We start from the raw sequence: 17521 nt of genomic DNA on the forward strand, positions 1-17521 counted from the left end.
CGCTATCAGGTCTCCTCAGGGTCTTCTCTTTTCCAGGCTGAAGAGCCCCTGCTCCCAGCCTGTCCTCACTGGGGAGGTGCTCCAGCCCTCTGATTATCTTTGTGGCCCTCCTCTGGACCAGCTCCAACAAGCCCATGTCTTTCTTACCTTGAGGGCTCCAGAACTGGACACAGTACTCCAGGTGGGGTCTCACAAGAGCAGAGTGAAGGGGCAGAATCCCCTCCCTCGACCTGCTAGTCGCACTTCTCTTAATGCAACTCAGGATACAGTTGGGCTTCTGGGTTGCAAGCGCACATTGCCAGCTCATGTTGAGTCTTTCATCAACTGACATTCCCAAATCCACAGGGCTGCTCTCAAGCTATTCTCCAGCCAAGCTGTATCTGTGCTTCTTAACCTCCATCTTCAAACAGGTATTTATAAACAGTGAAAAGGTCTGACCACCAAGCCTGATCTTCTCCAGGAAAAATGATCTGTGTTCTCTCATATGCCTTTCCTCATATGCCAGTGTTTCAGTCACTTGTTCATCTGTACTGGGTCTGGCTGGGATAGAGCTGATTTTTCTCACAGCATCTCCTATGGAGCCATGCTTTAGATTTGCGACCAAAACAATGCCATTAACATGCTAATGTTTTAGCTGTTGCTGATCAGCACTTGCATAACATCAAGGCCTTCTCTATTTCCCTCTTTGCTCCCCCAGTAAACACACTAGGGGTGTTTATCTAAGAGGTTAGGAGGGGACAAAACCAGGCAGATGACACAAACACAAACTGGTCAAAGAGATTCCAACTTGGTTCAATCAGGAACAGTACCACACTTTTCTCTGCACCCTCCCTTCAAGTCCCAAAGACAATACTGTAGTTGTGGTCCCCAGAGCCTCCATTCCCCATGTAATTATAATCAACTTACCTCACTCTCATTCCACTCTCTTAATTTTATTGAGCCATTTCTGGACATGACTTTAAAATACTTTTCTGCATAGTAACGAACAGATTGTTCAGACCTGCCACCAACGCATCACAGAACAAAATGGTAGAGAGAAGAAATAATAAAACTGTATTTATTTTGCTTTCACAAGATGGAGGGCCAAAGACTCTGCTTATAACCTTGGAACATTGACTCTACAGGGAAAAAAACCACACACACACATACACACACACACAAAAACAAAACACAAGAACAACAAAAACATTTCACTTATGCAGAAAGGCACTTCCTTAGAGTAAGCAGTAGTACACCAAGTCAAATATTTAGTAGGTCCCAAATATGTCCGTAATCAGTCCCTGATATTGCCACAGTAGAGATTCTGTTAAGGCTTTACAATCATGAAACACCATTTTACCTTCCCTGGTTCCTGGCTCACTGCGGTTTTTGTTGCTTAGCATAAAGAGCCCAAATCAGAAACAATCATTAGAAGGAGAAACCATGTTCCTCTGGCCATAGACTAGGCCAGAGTTGATGATTCTGTGGCTGCTTCTAAAGAAAGCAGTGTGTGGGAGGGGAAATGAATAGGTATAGATAGAGCATGATGTGAAAATATCATCCACTTATATCTCTTTTTGTGGTTAAGACCACTTAAGCAGTCATGAAGGTCTGCTGCTCTCCACAAAGCTGTTGTTCTTAAAGATGTTCAGTGTTTGGAGATTCAGAATCCTGAATGTCTTCCAGCACATGCCCTAAAGCTAAGCAGAACAAAGGGGCAGCACGCGGTGGTTTTGCACTGATGGCTGGTTGAATTCCACCACACTGCTCTCTCACTCCCCTGTCTCAAAGGAACAGGAGGAGAAAATAGAATCAGAAAAAAAAAAAAAAAAGCTCACAAGTTAAGATAAAGACAATTAAATTGAAGGGGAAAATAGAGAAAAACAAACAAAGGCAGTGCAGAAGCAAAGAGAGAGAGAACAATTTTTCTCTACTCTCCATTAACAAGCGATGTTTGGACATATCTTGGGAAGCAGGGCCTCAATATATGACACAGTTGTTCAGAAGGATAGACATCATAACAAGAGCCCCTCTATCTCTGTCTTCCTTCCACATCTTATTGCTGAGTGTGACGTCATGCAGCATGGAATGCCCCTTCAGTCAGTTTAGATCAGCTGTCCTGGCAATGTCCCATCCCAATCTCTTGCTTGCCCCCCAGCCTGCTACCCTTGGGGGAGTGGAGAGAGTTTTCTTAGCATAAGAGCACAGACAAAACATTGGTGCAATATCAGTGCTGTTCCAGCTAGATATGGAGAGCATAGCACTATATGGGCTGCTAAAGGGAAGAACTCCACCCCAGCCAAAACCATGACACAGCATTACATATATATGTACACATTAGGAGACACCCAGTGGAAGGGTGTTTCCAACACCTTCTTCATCCCAGAGCATCTGCTTGTGCACAGAGCTCCTGCCTTACCCAACTGGTAGCAGGTAGCTTTCGTTGCAGAGCAGCAGCAGCAGCTTCCAGTCAGACAGCTCAGCATGCAAATAAACAAAAGGTGCACAACCTGCTGAGCTCCCAAAGCCATGTTCCCCAGGGGACAGGGAACTGTTGTGGAAAAGTGATAGGCAATTTGGCTTTCTTGTTTTTATCCTCCAAAAAAGAGAAATAAACCCAAGACAACCTGAGAAATGTTGTCATTGCGTGCACAGTCTTTTACTTTTGACTAAGTTGAACCAACCTCACCTTGCTTCTGTTTGACATGGGAAACAGAAGAGGCTTCAGAAAACTGCAAACCTAGCAATTATCTACATCACCCTCAAAGGACTTGCAGGTAGCACTCCTTTTAAGAGCTCTTGCTATGAGGCTTCATGACACTGGAAATCTCACTGACTCATGGCCACCAGAAGGGAGTACCCCACTGCTGTTCCTGGGGGTAAGAAAATCCCCACACTAAAGGCAGAAAAGATTTTACAATGAGATCAGTGTAGGAGAGGGGATGGCCAATAATTTGTTCACCTCTGTCAACTCCACTGTAGTGTCAGCTCACGTGTCTCAGAAAAACTCTTTAGGTTGTGGCGAGGAACAGATACAAGGAAGCTTATGGTTTCTACCTTACTTTTGCTTCCTGCTGCTCTTTCTCTGATGTTTTTATATAATGAACTGTAAGAGCACATCCTTTTGGCTATCAAAGCAAAGGACAATTTTTTTTTGCCATCGCGTGTCCAACAAATTTGCCTCTGTGGTGGAACCATCAAAGACACAACTGCACCGTAAGAGTGATACATTAGCGTTCTCCATCATAATTCAGTCACATGCTCAGAGGAGAAGAGTAAATCTTTTCACTGCACTTCTCCAGACCTCCCAGGAGAGATTTACACTCCTGCACAATGAATAGTGAACTGCAGGAGGGCTGGAGCTACCTGGAGGCTACCTGAAGAAGTCCATCATAAATGACTCAGTTCCTGAACTTGAATTTAGACAGTAAAGGTTTCCACCACACTCTCTGTAACTTTGGGAATACTTGGAAGTATCACTTCTTTCCCTTTTGGATCAGTTTAAGCGCTGAAAGATCATAGATGCAGTTAGGAAAATTTGGTCACACTTACAAGCCCAGTGTAAAAGACATATCGGCTCTTCCTGTGTTACATGCAATTTAAGATGTGATTTGGGAGAGCTCTCCTGCTCATTACAGGAGAGTTAATTTGCTATTGCTATACCACAAATCACTGCTGTGCAAGAACTCTTTTTAAATGATGAACTAGACTCAGATCCTCTCATCCTGATTCACACCAAATTTCAAAGCAAATCTTTAGACCCACAACACTAAAGAGACTCCAATGTCCTATTCTCTCCTTGGACAAGTACCATGAGAAAGTCTCTTCCATCAAAGTCTTCAGAAGAAAAAGGAATGAAAAGAAAAACATCACTTTAGCCGTTTCACCTTTCATCTCTGTTTTCCTTCACATTTTTTCTTAAGACACCTCTTCAAGCACACCCTTAAGCTCTTCAGTTCCTGTTCTTTGCTCTCCCATCCTTTTGTTGCTTTGAGGCAGTAACAGAGGATGAGATACATGTTTCTACAAGGCCCCTTCCAGATCTGCAGCTACAGAAAGGAGTCTTAATCTTCAAGAGGTTTATGGAGGCTGCCACAAGTGGCCCAGCACTCACTCCTCATCCTGAGATTCCTCCACCTAACTGAGGAGAGCAGAAGGTGGGTCCTGCAGAGAATCAAAATATTGTTAAAGTCAAGACAAAGAGCTGCACAGATGGGCTGAAAATACAGGCTCCATCTAAACCCCACAGATGGCTTTTATCCTCAACTCCCACCACCTTCACTTCAAAAAAAGTTTATGTGAAATGAAACAGTTGAATGGTCGGGAGGTCCCAGGCAATATCTGTTAGCTGATCCTTGGTGTCAGTGCCATTTAAAGTCCATCTTCAAGACATCATATGTGGCAGGGCAAAAATGAGAATGCAGCTGAGCCAGCAAAGCCTGCGATGTGATCTCTAGCCTTGTCCCTTGGCTCTTCTTGTTCCATACATGCACAGCATAGGTGTTCTTCAGCAGTTCATTCAGCTCAGTGGAGCTGACTGCTTCAAAGTATTTCTTCCAGTCCTGCCACCGAATGGGATAAAAAGCCTCTCGGGGCAGAGCACTCACCCCTTTGCAGCTCTTACTGCTCCGAAGACTCCTGATGGAACACCACTTCTTAAAGACACGCGTTAGGAGCTGTGGGCCTTGATGCCCCCAGATCCAGCTGTTGTAGTTCTCCACAAAGTCCTGCATACAAAGCTCTATGAACTTGTGTTTGGGTGTAAAGGACAGAAAGGCTCCATTTAGTACATACTTGGACTGGGTGCCAAGCACATTGGTGAGGTTCTTTAAGTTCTTAAGCACAATGAAGTCTGTGTCCAGGTAGATGCCCCCAAACTTCCACATGATGGCAATTCTGCAGGCGTCAGACAGGATGGGTAGGAAATAAGGTTCCCAGCGCTGCTGAGCCTGCAAGTACCACTTTGCTAGAGGTGTCCCAGAGAATAGCTCCGACAAATCCAAGGGACGGATTTCCACATTGGGGAAGCAGCTTAGCAATGAGAAGCCCCAGTGGTTGGGTAATGAGGCATTTCTGTTTGCCAGGCCTTTCATGAGCACCACGACCCTCGTCCCTGGATGCGTCCGGGCAGCTGACTCCACAGAGCACATGAATAGGTAATTTGGGTTGGTTCGTTCAGAGGTCTCCACAAAAAACACATCTCCTGGGGGAGGAGGAGGTTCACCAGCAACAGCACAGGGAGGAGAGGGAACAGAGTGAGCACAGCGGATCTGAACAGGCAAGTAGACTTGGTCCCTGTCCTTAGAGTCCTCCGTGATCCTCCAGTACAACACGATGGAGACAAAGGACATGAACTTAAAGGCAAGGATGAAGAGAGTTCTGAGCTTGTGGCCAAGCACCACCCGGGTCAGCTTTAGCAGGCAGTTGGGCATCCTGAGCATTCTTGTTCCCATCAGAGCTTGCTCTTCCAGAAGAAATGTTGTGATCTGGAGGGGAAGAAAGCAGAAAAAGAGACAAGCAGTCAGCAGACCACAAGCCACAATATATCACCATGGCAGAGCTGCATATGAACTCTCCTGTATGCCAGCATGCTAAATTATGTCTTAAGGATGTTTCTAAAGAAGCGTCCTGGCTTCTCCATTCTGCAGCAGTGCCCACAGGTCTGCATCAGAAACCACAGTCCCTATATAGATTGTTAGAATGCATGGTAAAACACACTTGCACACCTACAAAGAAGCTCAAGGGGTTGGTGGCAGAAGGGGAGCTCAAGAAACAACCCTCTGGGCTCTTCCCAGAACCATCACAGGGACCACAGCCCATCAGAGGCCCATCTGCACAAGTTCTGTGGAGTGTAGGAGCACAGAAGTGCAGAATCATCATATCACAGAATCACAGAATGGCTGAGGTGGGAAAGTGACCTCTGTACATCTTCTAGTCCAAACCCCTGCTCCAGCAGGGCCACTCAGAGCAAGGTGCCCAGGCCCACATCCAGGTGGCTTTTGGAGATCTTCAGCATAGAAGACTCTCTTCTATTTATCACAAACCAAGATTTACCCTCAATTCCCTAGATACATGCCGTGCTTGCCTACATGCTTGCCACTTGTCAAGAAATACAGTCTTTATTCCATTTTATCTTCATGAGTCAGTCATTTTCAAATCAAATGTGTTTCAAATCAGAATTGCCTTCACCCATGCTCCCTGTGCTTCACTCGTTGCTCGCCTCAGGTGATCAATCAGAGGTTCAGGCCGTGATTCAGCAGTTCCCATAGAAAGGGAGATATGCATAATTTAGAATAAATAAAGTCAATACAGTCCATCAGCAAAAGCAGGAGCTTTATATCACAAACTAAAAAGTGCAAAATGTAACAAAGAACTCAATCAGCCTGCTACAGATAGCTACAGGTCAGCTTAATAACAGAACAGAACCTTCCACTTTAGATCATTTATACTTCAGTTGAAAAAAAAGAAAAGAAAAATCTCAGCTGAGATTCATCTCAGTTCAGTTTTTCCTCCATTTGAAGGAGAGTTCAACACCCTGTGATTTTGCAGCATGTCTCAAGTCCCTCAGTTTGCACACATCATCTGGCTGGCAGCACTGCGCTCTGTCGGGCTTGGGAGCTGCCATGTCACAGCAAGCAGCCCTTTCTTCCGTCCTCTTTCCTTGAGACTTGAAGAGGACAATGAACACTTTCTTCCCATACAGCTACAAGAAATGGCAAGGCCATGTCATCTGCCCCAACTCTCTTCTCTCCCTCTTCTCTCTATGACCCACTTCAGTTCAGAAGGAAAAAGAGCACACGAGCATGGGAGACCTTTCTACTGTATGGCTTTTGCCTCCACCACTTGTTCCAAGATGACTGCTCATAAACACTTGCAGCTGGCCAGTGCTGGCTCTTCTCTAAAGCGCTGTAAACAGGAAAACACCAAAGTGCCAACACAGCAATGCAAGTATATGCCAGTCTCGTGTATGGAAGAGGAAATGCTACCCAAGTGACATGTACATGGGCTTTGTATGGTTTGCCATGTGATCTGTAAGCAGTTTGCATCCCAGCACAGTGAGCATACTGTTGCAGTCTTGACTTCAGAAATTCAATATCATGTGATTTATTACCAACTACCTTTTTCTAAATTTATTAGCAATCAACCTCTCCTCCTCGCCCTCCCTTCACTCTGGAGACATTTCTTTGTGCATGTCCTCACACCTCCTTTTGCATGCCCTCCAGTGTTTCCTCTCAGGTCTCCTCTGCCTCCTCACATCTTTGCTCATGTCTCCTTTTGCTTGTCCTCATGCAGGTCTTTACCTTCCTCCTGCCCCTTGTCACCTTTTCAAGTCCCATTCTGTGATTCCTCACATCACCTCACGCCTACCCCCTGTGACTTTTGTTCATAGCAGCTGTCTCTGTTTCTTAAACACACTTGGGCAGAGGTGCCACGAGGAGCTGACTAGTTGCAGTTTTGGTGTGCAATGAGTTGTTATGCTCATGGCCTCCTCCCACTCAGCCCACCCCCTGCAGCTCCAGTTCCCCAGAGCCTGCCAGTTAAGTTCCTCATTGTTTGGGTTTTTTTTTCCTCTGCAAGGGAAATACGCATTTGGATTTTGGCTTACCACCTGTCGAGCAGTTCTGCACCACTGGTGCAAACAAAAGAAGTCATACTATTGGCGGTGAAGGTCACTGCCCCTCGAGAGGCTCATGTATTTGTGTCCCTTTGTGGCAACATCTGCTTCCCAATGTTCCCTTTACAATGGAAAGTCTTTAAACAAATAAAGTACATGAGAGACCTGTAAGTTCACATTTACATTTACCTACTTGTAGTACAAAGGGCTTGCCAGTTAAACCAATCTAAGATCAAATTTCCACAAAAAAGGGGGATTCGTTCAAGCGTTTAAGGCAGAAAATTCAGCCTACGAAGTCCTCCGATAGTTTAGCTTCCAGAAAACAGCTTGACTGAAGAATAAATCTTGGGAAAAGGTAATCAAGAGAGCACTACTGCTCCCCCAACACCTCTCCTATAAGCAGTGGGGAAATAGCAATGTCCCAAAAATAGCAATGCTTTCTCTTTAAGCTACTCAGCAGCCCAAGGGAAGAGAAGGATCTCTGGCAGTAAATAATAGCAGCAAATGACAACAGCTGTTCCAGCAACAGCAGTGAAGCACCAGGGAAAGCACAAGCACTCATCCTATAACTCCCTTTGCTTCAAGTGACAGCCAGCCAAGCATGGCTGGAGCAGCGTGCTGTGCACTGAGCAAGGCACAGAGAACGGCAGTCAGAACCTGCCACGAGGCAGATGGGGCTGCACTTCACTGTAGGTGGCAGAAGAGAACCCCAGAGCACATCTCTGTGGGTCAGGCAAGGTGCTGCTTTTAAATGATGTGTTTCATATGCTGCCTAACGCTGAGCCCAGGATGTTTTCCCAAGTGAATATTGCAAGAGACCTGGAGTGTTTTGCTGCTGCTTAATGGAGGATGTCTTATCCATAATCAATTCCTCTGTTTACATGTTTCAGCTGTTGCCTTGGTTTTCCCCGGAAAGCGGTGACAAGTGTTCTAGGGGTAGCACCTGTACCTTTTCTCTAAAAGCCATTAGAAACACTTCACAACGAAATACAAAAAAAATTCCCAAAACCTCAATCAAAGGAAAAATGACCAAGTAAACTTTTGAATAACCTTTGTTACACCAAAATTAAGTAAATTAAACACGAACCTAGAGCTCAGAGAATTTAGAATAACTAGTGGGTGTAATTTGCATCAAAATCATCCACCACCACATGTGGTGGTAAGGCCAGAGAAGAAGCTGCTGAAAGTTTGCATAAATCAGCTTTCGGTTGATGTGTTTCAGAGCTACAGAAATGCATTTCCTTTCTTTCAAGAACAATGGAAAATCAAAGCTGGAAAAGCTTTCATCACAAACAAGTTAGGAAAAAGGCAGACCTACAGATTATGCACATCGTCAAAGCAAAGCTTGTGACATTTTTCAGCTCAAAGACCATGCACAACACTGCTCTGCTCTGTTCCTTCAGCTTTTACCCCTTTGATAGTTCAAGTTCAGCACTTTTACAAACCCAGTACACAGGAAGTGATGCAGTGATTTGCTACAATGTGCTGGGTAGAGTTATGGTCAAGATTGGTCTTTAGGAATACTTGGTATGAGGCATTCTGCAGCAGAGCGGTGGAGGTGGGACTGGTGTTTGAAGCTATGCTTTTTGGTCCTGCCCCCAGGCCACAACAGCAAACACAAATCAGAGGCATGAAGCCACTCGTGATCTCAGCCTCAGAGAGAAGTGGTCTTTCAAAAGTCTACTCAGGTGCTGTAGTTAACATGTTTAAAATGCCTTGACTTTGTCCACAAACTGTATCTAAGTCAAAGCATTTTGCTTATTAATGCTTTCCCCAGTACTATCACTGTCCATTGGGTTAACTCATGATGTAACCACGTCAACTCTTGCAACATGCAAATGCACCACATTCGTGATCTAGGTGAGGCCCTGTCTTTCCCCATTTGCACCGTGAAAGTAATTCATGACAGAAGTGGGGTTCTGTGAAATCCACGAGTCATGGATGCTTGGAAGGAGGGTGTACAGAAACAGTGAAAATGGCTAAAAGAGATGGAAAACGGCTAGGTGGGATTGGAGTAGGGTAGCTAACAGTTGTTTTAATTGGGAAATCCTGCAAGAAGAATTTCAGAGGTGGCAGTCACAAACGTGAAAGAACAGAGGAAAAGGAACTTTTCACTGGTCTCCACACAGAGGTACCAGATGCTGGAAGCATTTTGCTTAGAACTGCAAAACAAAGAGTAGAAACCTGAGTACAGGCATTAAAAACCAGCTCACAAGCCACTTTACATCAAGCTAAGGATGCCTAAGCACGAGCAGCTGCCCTTGAGTCTCACAGTCACAACAAAAGCCAATTATTTCAAGAATTAAGAACTAACATCATTTCTCTGGTTTTACAACTGCTCAAGCAGAAATGCACATGCCCGACCTCAGTGAAATCCCTGGAAGAAAATACACACTGACATTTGGCATTGTGAAGGATGACTCTGAGGCTGAACTTTCTGCCACCACACAGTTGTCCAAACCTAAGCAGGAAAACACAGCCTCTCTGCACCCTATTACTAAAAATTTCATGGTGCAACTTCTACTGCCAATGGAGGTGCTCCTCCACTGCCTTGGGTCACCACAACCTCTATCAATTGTATTGCAGATCAGTTTGGGCAAATATCCATAAAATATTCCAAATATTCAGAGGAGAACTGGTTTGGATGAGTGTGATGATGCTGCACACCTTGAGATCAGGATGAAGTCAGACAGATATTCCTGGAAAACAGAATAGTTCTTCAAAGTTCCAGCAGAGGTGCAGTTGAAAACACCTTCTCTTTATTAAATTCAGTGTGACATGGTATAATGCAAATGTGTAGAAGATGAGCATATAATCTTCCTCCCTCCCTGGGATACTTTTGAATGCTTCTCTGAGTGGACTGGCTGCCCAGAATATCCTTAATGCACAAGATGCAATACCCTGGGACATCAGTGATAGCAACAGATACAGGGAAAGCAAGTTTAGCCTTAATGTTGCATAGGGAGACTCAGACTTGGAGTAGAAGGACTTCAAAACTGGATATCCTTCAGAAATAGTACCCCTATCTTGACCAACCACTGGGAAGGAAATGTTATGGTTGCACAATGGTCAATAAGCCATGACACAAAAGCTATATGGAAAACTGAGAATGAGCAAGCTGAAGGTTTAGAATAAGAAAATAGAAAGTTGAAAGGTGAATTAAAAGGGAAGAATTAGAATTAAGTATGACAAAAGGCTTGTCATAGTGACTGTGACAGAAATATTTGGGACAACCCAGGTGAATCTGATGGCAAGGTAACTGATTCTATAACCTCTTTATGAAACAAGAAATCATTGCTGTTGACTCACAGGGGAATAATCCACAGAGGTGGGATTCTACTATAGTTTGAGATTTTAATGTGGATGCCGTGTACCAAAAACAGCCTAGGTAGTCAATCATTAAATGGTGATGCCTCCTCTGGCATGGCAAAGCAGCAAGAGTATCTCTGCACTAGTGGCAGATTTGGCTTTAGGTCCCGGAATTCCCACCCTCAGAGGGAATGTACTCAAACCCTATGAACCTTCGCTATTGGGTGGATCCACTACCAAGACTGTGGCTGGGAATGTCTTATCACTTGACAAGCTCCAGATTAATTTCAGGAAGCATTATTACTAGCAACTCCTATAACCTTATTACACTGAGCTGAAGCCCCAGGTGAAACAGCTAGTGCATGGCTCATTCCTGCTATGTCCCCTGACTTGAGGTCTGTTGAAAAAGGACAGGGAAATGAGCATGACATGCTTCAATGGCAAGGCCCTACCCCATTCACCATATGGGATGAATCATACTGATGAACTGCTGGTTTGGCATGAAATGAAACACTGTGAGAAACCTTCCTCTTAAAATTGTTGTTTTATGTACACCATGATTGGATCACACTCAGTGGTTACAGTAGTGCCTGTTCCAGCATCCCTGGGGATGTATCAGCAATCATGATGTTGAGTTTGCGAACAACATATCTCAGGTGAGTGATGAATCAGATTGCTGATCTGGCACCCTCCAACACTGGATACTGAATTCTGATTGTTAGCAGAACCAATCCACAGTGCATTTTGGAACCAACCTAATTTGGCAAACTTACTTCCCAGCACTGAATAATCCGAATCATCAAAAACTCAAGAACTGCTACTTCCATGGCAAGCCCACTTAGAGCTTTACAGTATGCCACTGTGTACAAATGAAGAGCAGGTGGGAAAAACATGCAGTTATACCTTTTTTACAATCATGCCCAAGCACAGTTTCTGTTTAAATGTAACAGCACACAAGCTTGTCCTGATGCTGATCAGGGCCTGTGATAATGGCTCAGCAATTACAAACAAATGTGCATTTAATGGCTTGAAATTCCAGAATCTCACATGCAATGCTAATAACAAATTCTCAAAAATGCTGCAATTTCACTGGCCCTAATTCTACATGACATAGTCTGCCGAGTAATGGTCAGCTGAGTAATAACAATAGCTGGAATACAGTTTGCCCAGACAACATGTCTGGCTGTACAAATGGAAACCTATTTTGCAAAATCTGGTTGAGCCAAACATGCAACTTAATTGTTCTCCTGACCCACAGTGCTCATTCTGCAAACATCAAAACAACTCCAGATACTGTTTAAACAGTTGGATGGCTGTGGTTTTTTGGCATTGGTATGTATAAAAGTATACCACCACAGTGGGTTGCTACTTAATCACATAACTACAGATTCATAATCACAGAATGACTTGGGTTAGAAGGGGCCCTAGAGCCCACCCAGTTCCAACCCTCTGCCATGGACAGGGTTACTGCTCACTGAAGCTGCCCAGGGCCCCATCCAACCGGGCTCTGAACACCTCAAGGGATGGGCCAGCACAACTTCTCTCAGCAGCCTATGCTACTGCTTCACTATCCTCGGAATAAAGAATTTCTTTCTAATATAGAATCTAAATCTGCCCTTTTTTTAGTTTAAAACCACTCTCCCTAGATATATCACTAGCAGACTATGTAAAAAGTCCTGTTCATAAGCTCCCTTTAGGTACTGGAAGGCCATAATGATGTCTCACTGAAGCTTTCTCTTTTCCAGGATTAACAAGCTCAGCTCCCTCAGTCTTCCATTGTATAAGAGGTGCTCCAGTTCTCTGAGCATCTTTGTGGCCCTCCTCTGGACCTGCTCCAGCAGCTCCACATCTTTCTTGTGCTGAGGACCCCAGACTTGGACATAATACTCCAGGTGAAGAGAGGGACAATCACCTCCCTAGCTCTGTTGACCTCTTTTGATGCAGCCCAGAATACAGCCTTCTGGACTGCAACTGTTGGCTCATGTCCAGCTTTTCATCCACCAGAACCTCCAAGTCCTTTTCCACCAGGTTGCTCTCAATGAATACTTCCAGTGTGCACACATATCTGGGGATGCCCCGACCCAAGTGCAAAACACTGTACTTGGCCTTGTTGAATCTCATTAGGTTCACACAAGCCCACTTTTCAAGCTTGTCCAGGTCCCTTTCGATGGCACAATACCATAACACACCTCAAGCCTTATGCACTTCAATCTAAATAACTGTCACTTATTTTTCCAAATACCTGATACCCAGTTTATCATAAGCACAGAATATTCAAACCCTTAGCAACAAGATCAACTGCATTTCATAAGGCTGTATGCTTACTGCTTCTAAACTTGGGTGCTTCTGAACCGAAATGAGCTATTGATAACACCTCTGCTGTACTCAAAATTACCCAAAATACAACGATAGATGCTTTAACAAACCCACAGATGGAGCTCACTTTCACAATTTGCAATTTGAAATCATGAGGCCTTAGGCCATCTTTTAGCTTCACAATGAGGAGTTTCTGCATTCATGTGATTTGTTGCTTTTTAAGAGGTTGGATATGGTGTGAATGCTATTCAGCAGCACATCCTTATTTGTCACCAAACTGTGCAAGGACAACCCTTGCTCAAAGGTCTGTCCATCAATTGGGCCAGACCTCAGTGTGTAGGGATGGCATGCCTTACCAATAGTAGCTTTTATTTTAATTGCAGGCTCTATTCTTTTCTGTATTCTTTAATGTATCTTGTACCACTTTACTGTGTGTTTCCCTCCTTTCTAAATCAATATGATTCATGTGTGCTTTACCTTCCAAACCACCCCAGAAGCTCCAGCATTGCTCTCACATGGCCATAAGACTCCTCCACCTCAGGCACTAGGTGGCAAGAAAGACAAAGCAAGTATAGCGTAGTCTCACTCCTAACAAGTCAGAACTGGCTGCAGGCCAGGGGCATGGGTGGTTCGTGTCCTTACGCTGGTAGGTTGAACTCCGTAAAGACAGCCCCTACCAGTGGCCTGAATGGTGGTTCTCTCCACCCAGCTTCAGTAATACAAAACAGGCCTGGCTTTTGCCCAAGATGGATGCGCTAAATGTTCTCCTCTATTTCTCCTGTTCCTTTTACTCCCTTAGCAGATGAAGCTTTGTTGGGACAGTGGTGGACTTGTGACATGATGACATTAACTCCAGAACCCTGCAAAACACCACAGCCCTGATACAGATCTGCTTTGAGGTGACACTCTGTCCCATCACTTTTGCTTTGTGACAGTCGCTGACATTACACCTGTTTCCAGGTGAAGTCACCACCCAAAATAAGATCTGTGGATCTGTTCTGGAAACTGAGTTACCAACAAAGTAAGGGATTTAATATGTTTGTTTGGGCAGGAGTGGCTGAGAAAGACAACCCCAGATAAGTGCAGAGAAAAGGATCTGAAAGAAGACGCAGCAAGCAGAAGACTTTCACATGCATGGGAAGTACATGCCGTGAGGAGCTAAATGATAGTGTATGAGGACAGGAAGAGCTTGAACAGTGTTCCCAACCTCTCCTGACATCACATGCTAGACCATGATGCAAACCCCAACAGTATAAATGGCAAGATTACTCCATGCTGTACTCTACTGATGCGGTCTCATTCCCACATGGAAAAAGTACATTTGCGTGGTTTTATGTGCTAGCTGCAACTGGCAGGCAGCACCTTACCTCTGTGGTTATGACCAAATAAAAAAATTAGATGGATAAAGAATTACACATAAGAACTTGCCAAAGTATGGGTTGATATCAAAAGAAAAGCAAACCAGCAGCTAATTGAGCTAATTGCAGCTGAATCCACTCCCTTCCTCCTCGGGCTTTTCTTTCACACTCCTTTGCCCCTGCCATGCCCAGCCCTGAAAAGCTTGAGCACCATAAAGTGAATTCTTACTTGTTTGGCTTCCAGAACTGGTTTTGCTCCACTGCAGAGTGAGACACAAACAATGGCATAAAGAGATGCTGCAAGAAGCAGCATTCAGGTGGCTGCACTATTACAGCTGCACAACACTTAGCTCAGTGGCATCATCAAATTGCATCCCGAGGCTTCACAGTCCCCAGCTGCTAAATCTGGCCCTGTGAGACTGCTGGCTTCTTTGGAGACACTGTCTGCTGGAAGCTGTTAATGCCTTGAGAGCCAGTGGGAAACCAGTGAGAAGGGAAATGTGGGTAACAGCCATGAGCTGCACACCTGCAATCAACTCAGGGCAGGCAGGTTGCTATTCACCTGATATCTGACCCTCAAGGAAGAGTACTGCTTTTACGCTGACAGATGATGAGCATGAGAAAAGAAGGGCGTTCATGTTGACTTCCCAGTCATCGGTTCTCCCCACAAAACCAGTGCCTGGAGACACAGCTGGATTTGTGCTTCTGGCTTTCATGATAACAAAAATAGTCATAGTGCAAAGCTGGCAGCGCTTGGCAGAAGCTGGGGTGGGATGCAGGCAGGATGCAGAAACATCCGGCCTGTGCAGAGCAGCCCCTCATGCATTGGGAAACAACGCACTGGTTTAGATCACTCTTAGCCAATACTGTGGGACTCACCATCTTTCAACTTCCCAGCTTTTAGGTCACTAAGTACAGGAGTTACTCATTTCTTCACAACTGCTTTGCCAGGGCTCTCTCCCCCTATTACCACAGCAAGCATTCCCACAGCCCTCTCGTGAGGCTCAGTCCTTCTTCTCCAGCCCTCCCTCCAGCCTTAGCCCTGCTCAAACCCCAGCGCTTTCCAGGTCAGCTCCGTCAGTTCACGAAGGCCGTCCGAGCTCCGCCGTCACCAGCTCTGTTGCTTCTCCCCCTGGGTCCGGGTCAGCCGCACCCCGCCCGAGCCTTCCTTTGCACCTCATCTTCTCACCGCACCGCTGCCCGGCGGCGGACCCGGCTGTCGATTCGTCCTTCTCGGGTTGCACGGCGCCTTTCAGCCCGCACGACATGCGGGCACCGTGCGTGCAGCCCCTTCGGAAAGCGATGCCCGCTTGTAGCACGGACGGATGGCAGAGGACTCAGCGCAGCGGTAGGAGGCAGACCTCTTCGCCCGGGCTCTCCGCAGCACTACGAGCGGGCAGACTGCGAGCTCCAAGCAGAGCGGCTCCAGCTCCCGGGAAGCTGAGGGCAAAGCTGCGACGAAGACGGACGCGCTGCGCCCATGGAAAAAATCCGCCGCGGAAAAAAAATAAAAAAATAAAAAAAATTCTCCAATTCCCCCCGTCGCGCCGGGCGGGTCGGGGCCGCCGACCCCGGTGGCAGCCCCACGCCCCGTCCCCCTGCGATCGCCCCGCGCTCCGCTCACCTCCGCGCCCTCCGGCAGCGCCTAGGAGCCGGACTGGGATCGGGCCCGCACTCGGACCCGGGCCGGGTACCCCAGCCACCGGCCCGGCAGCGCCGCCCCCGCCCCGCCCGCAGGCCGGGGCCGCCTCCTGAAGGCACCGTCATGGAAGGATCGCGGCCGATTTGTTCCTCTCCGTGTTGGGATGTCGGCCTGCGGGGCCGGCCGGCTGCGGTGAAAAGGACCGGGATGCAGAGGCGCGGCCCCGCGTTGCGGGGAGAGAGCAACAGGAGTCATAGAAGCATTAAGGTTGGAAAAGACCTCTAAGATTGTCTAGTCCAACCGTCTGCCTACCACCAATACTGCCCACTATGTCCCTGAGTACTACATTTACCTTTTCCTTAAACACCTCCTCGGGCAGCCCGTTCCAGTGCCTGACCACTCTTTCAGAGAAGAAATTTTTCCTAATATCCAATCTGAACCTTTCCTGGTGCAACTTGAGGCCGTTTCCTCTCGCCGTTACCCAGGAGAAGAAGCTGATGCCCACATCACCATTACCTCACTCCAGGAAGTTGGAGAGAGCAATGTGGTCTCCCCTGAGTCTCATCCAGACTGAACAAGCCCTCTTCCCTCAGCCACTCCCCATAAGATTTGTGCTCCGAACCCCTCACCAGCTTTACTGCTCTTCTCTGGACACACTTCAGGGCCTCAATGTCTTTCTTAAAATGAGGGCCCAAAACTGAACACAGTACTCAAGGAAGGACAGGATCACACCAGCCCCTCTGCTGCGAAGGGCAGGGGTCACAAAGCAGCACAGCCAACCACATGTGAGGCTATAAAATCAATTAAAAAAAAAAAGGGGGGAAAGGAGAAAAGGAAAAAAAGAGAGAATGGCAGCTTACCTGATGAGTGTTTTGCATATTGCAAAACAAGAGATACCTGCCCTGAGGTGGGAGGAAATTCTGCCTGAATCATTCTTGGCAAATGACTGCTCCACAGGTTCTCAATGAGCACGGATAAAGGGAAGAGTGGCCTTTGTTTGGAACAGCACCACCGGTACAGCCATGGGGGGACATCACTGGTGATTTTTGGATGCAGGTTGGCCAATAAAAGGAGCGATGCAGGCAGAGCTGACCTACCTAGAACTCAGCCCCAAGCCTGTTAGCCATGCCCCAGCACCGCTGTTGGTGGCTAGCCTGTCATAGCGTGTTGCTGTGTGTTACAGAACACCTGTAAGAAACATTTTCATGAAAGCAATTTTGACATTCCTTAAACAAAACAAAACCAAAAATATTTTCCCGGGAGTGAAGCAATCTAAAACCACTTTTTTTTTTTTTTTTTTAT

The 17521-nt window shown here is 46.1% G+C and overlaps 1 protein-coding gene across 4 annotated transcripts; it reads right to left on the minus strand.

Annotated features, from left to right (window-relative positions):
- Positions 1-1030: 1030 nt before the first annotated feature.
- On the minus strand, positions 1031-16279 carry A4GALT (alpha 1,4-galactosyltransferase (P blood group)). 4 transcript variants are annotated; one of them, XM_042890264.1, is made up of 3 exons: positions 16202-16234; positions 15630-16029; positions 1031-5465 (listed from the first exon to the last, which is right to left on the minus strand). In XM_042890264.1, the coding sequence occupies exon 3, from the start codon at positions 5430-5432 to the stop codon at positions 4341-4343; it is 1092 nt and encodes a 363-aa protein (XP_042746198.1). In that variant the 5' UTR covers positions 5433-5465; positions 15630-16029; positions 16202-16234; the 3' UTR covers positions 1031-4340. The 4 variants fall into 4 exon arrangements, with proteins under 4 accessions (XP_042746198.1, XP_042746196.1, XP_042746195.1 ...); XM_042890262.1 differs by lacking the exon at positions 15630-16029 and having other exon boundaries at positions 16202-16279; XM_042890261.1 differs by lacking the exons at positions 15630-16029; positions 16202-16234 and adding an exon at positions 15457-15611.
- Positions 16280-17521: the final 1242 nt, after the last annotated feature.

This window comes from Lagopus leucura, unplaced genomic scaffold (assembly GCF_019238085.1).
Source record: "Lagopus leucura isolate 7727_CA_CO unplaced genomic scaffold, USGS_WTPT01 Super-Scaffold_100159, whole genome shotgun sequence".
NCBI lineage: Eukaryota > Metazoa > Chordata > Aves > Galliformes > Phasianidae > Lagopus > Lagopus leucura.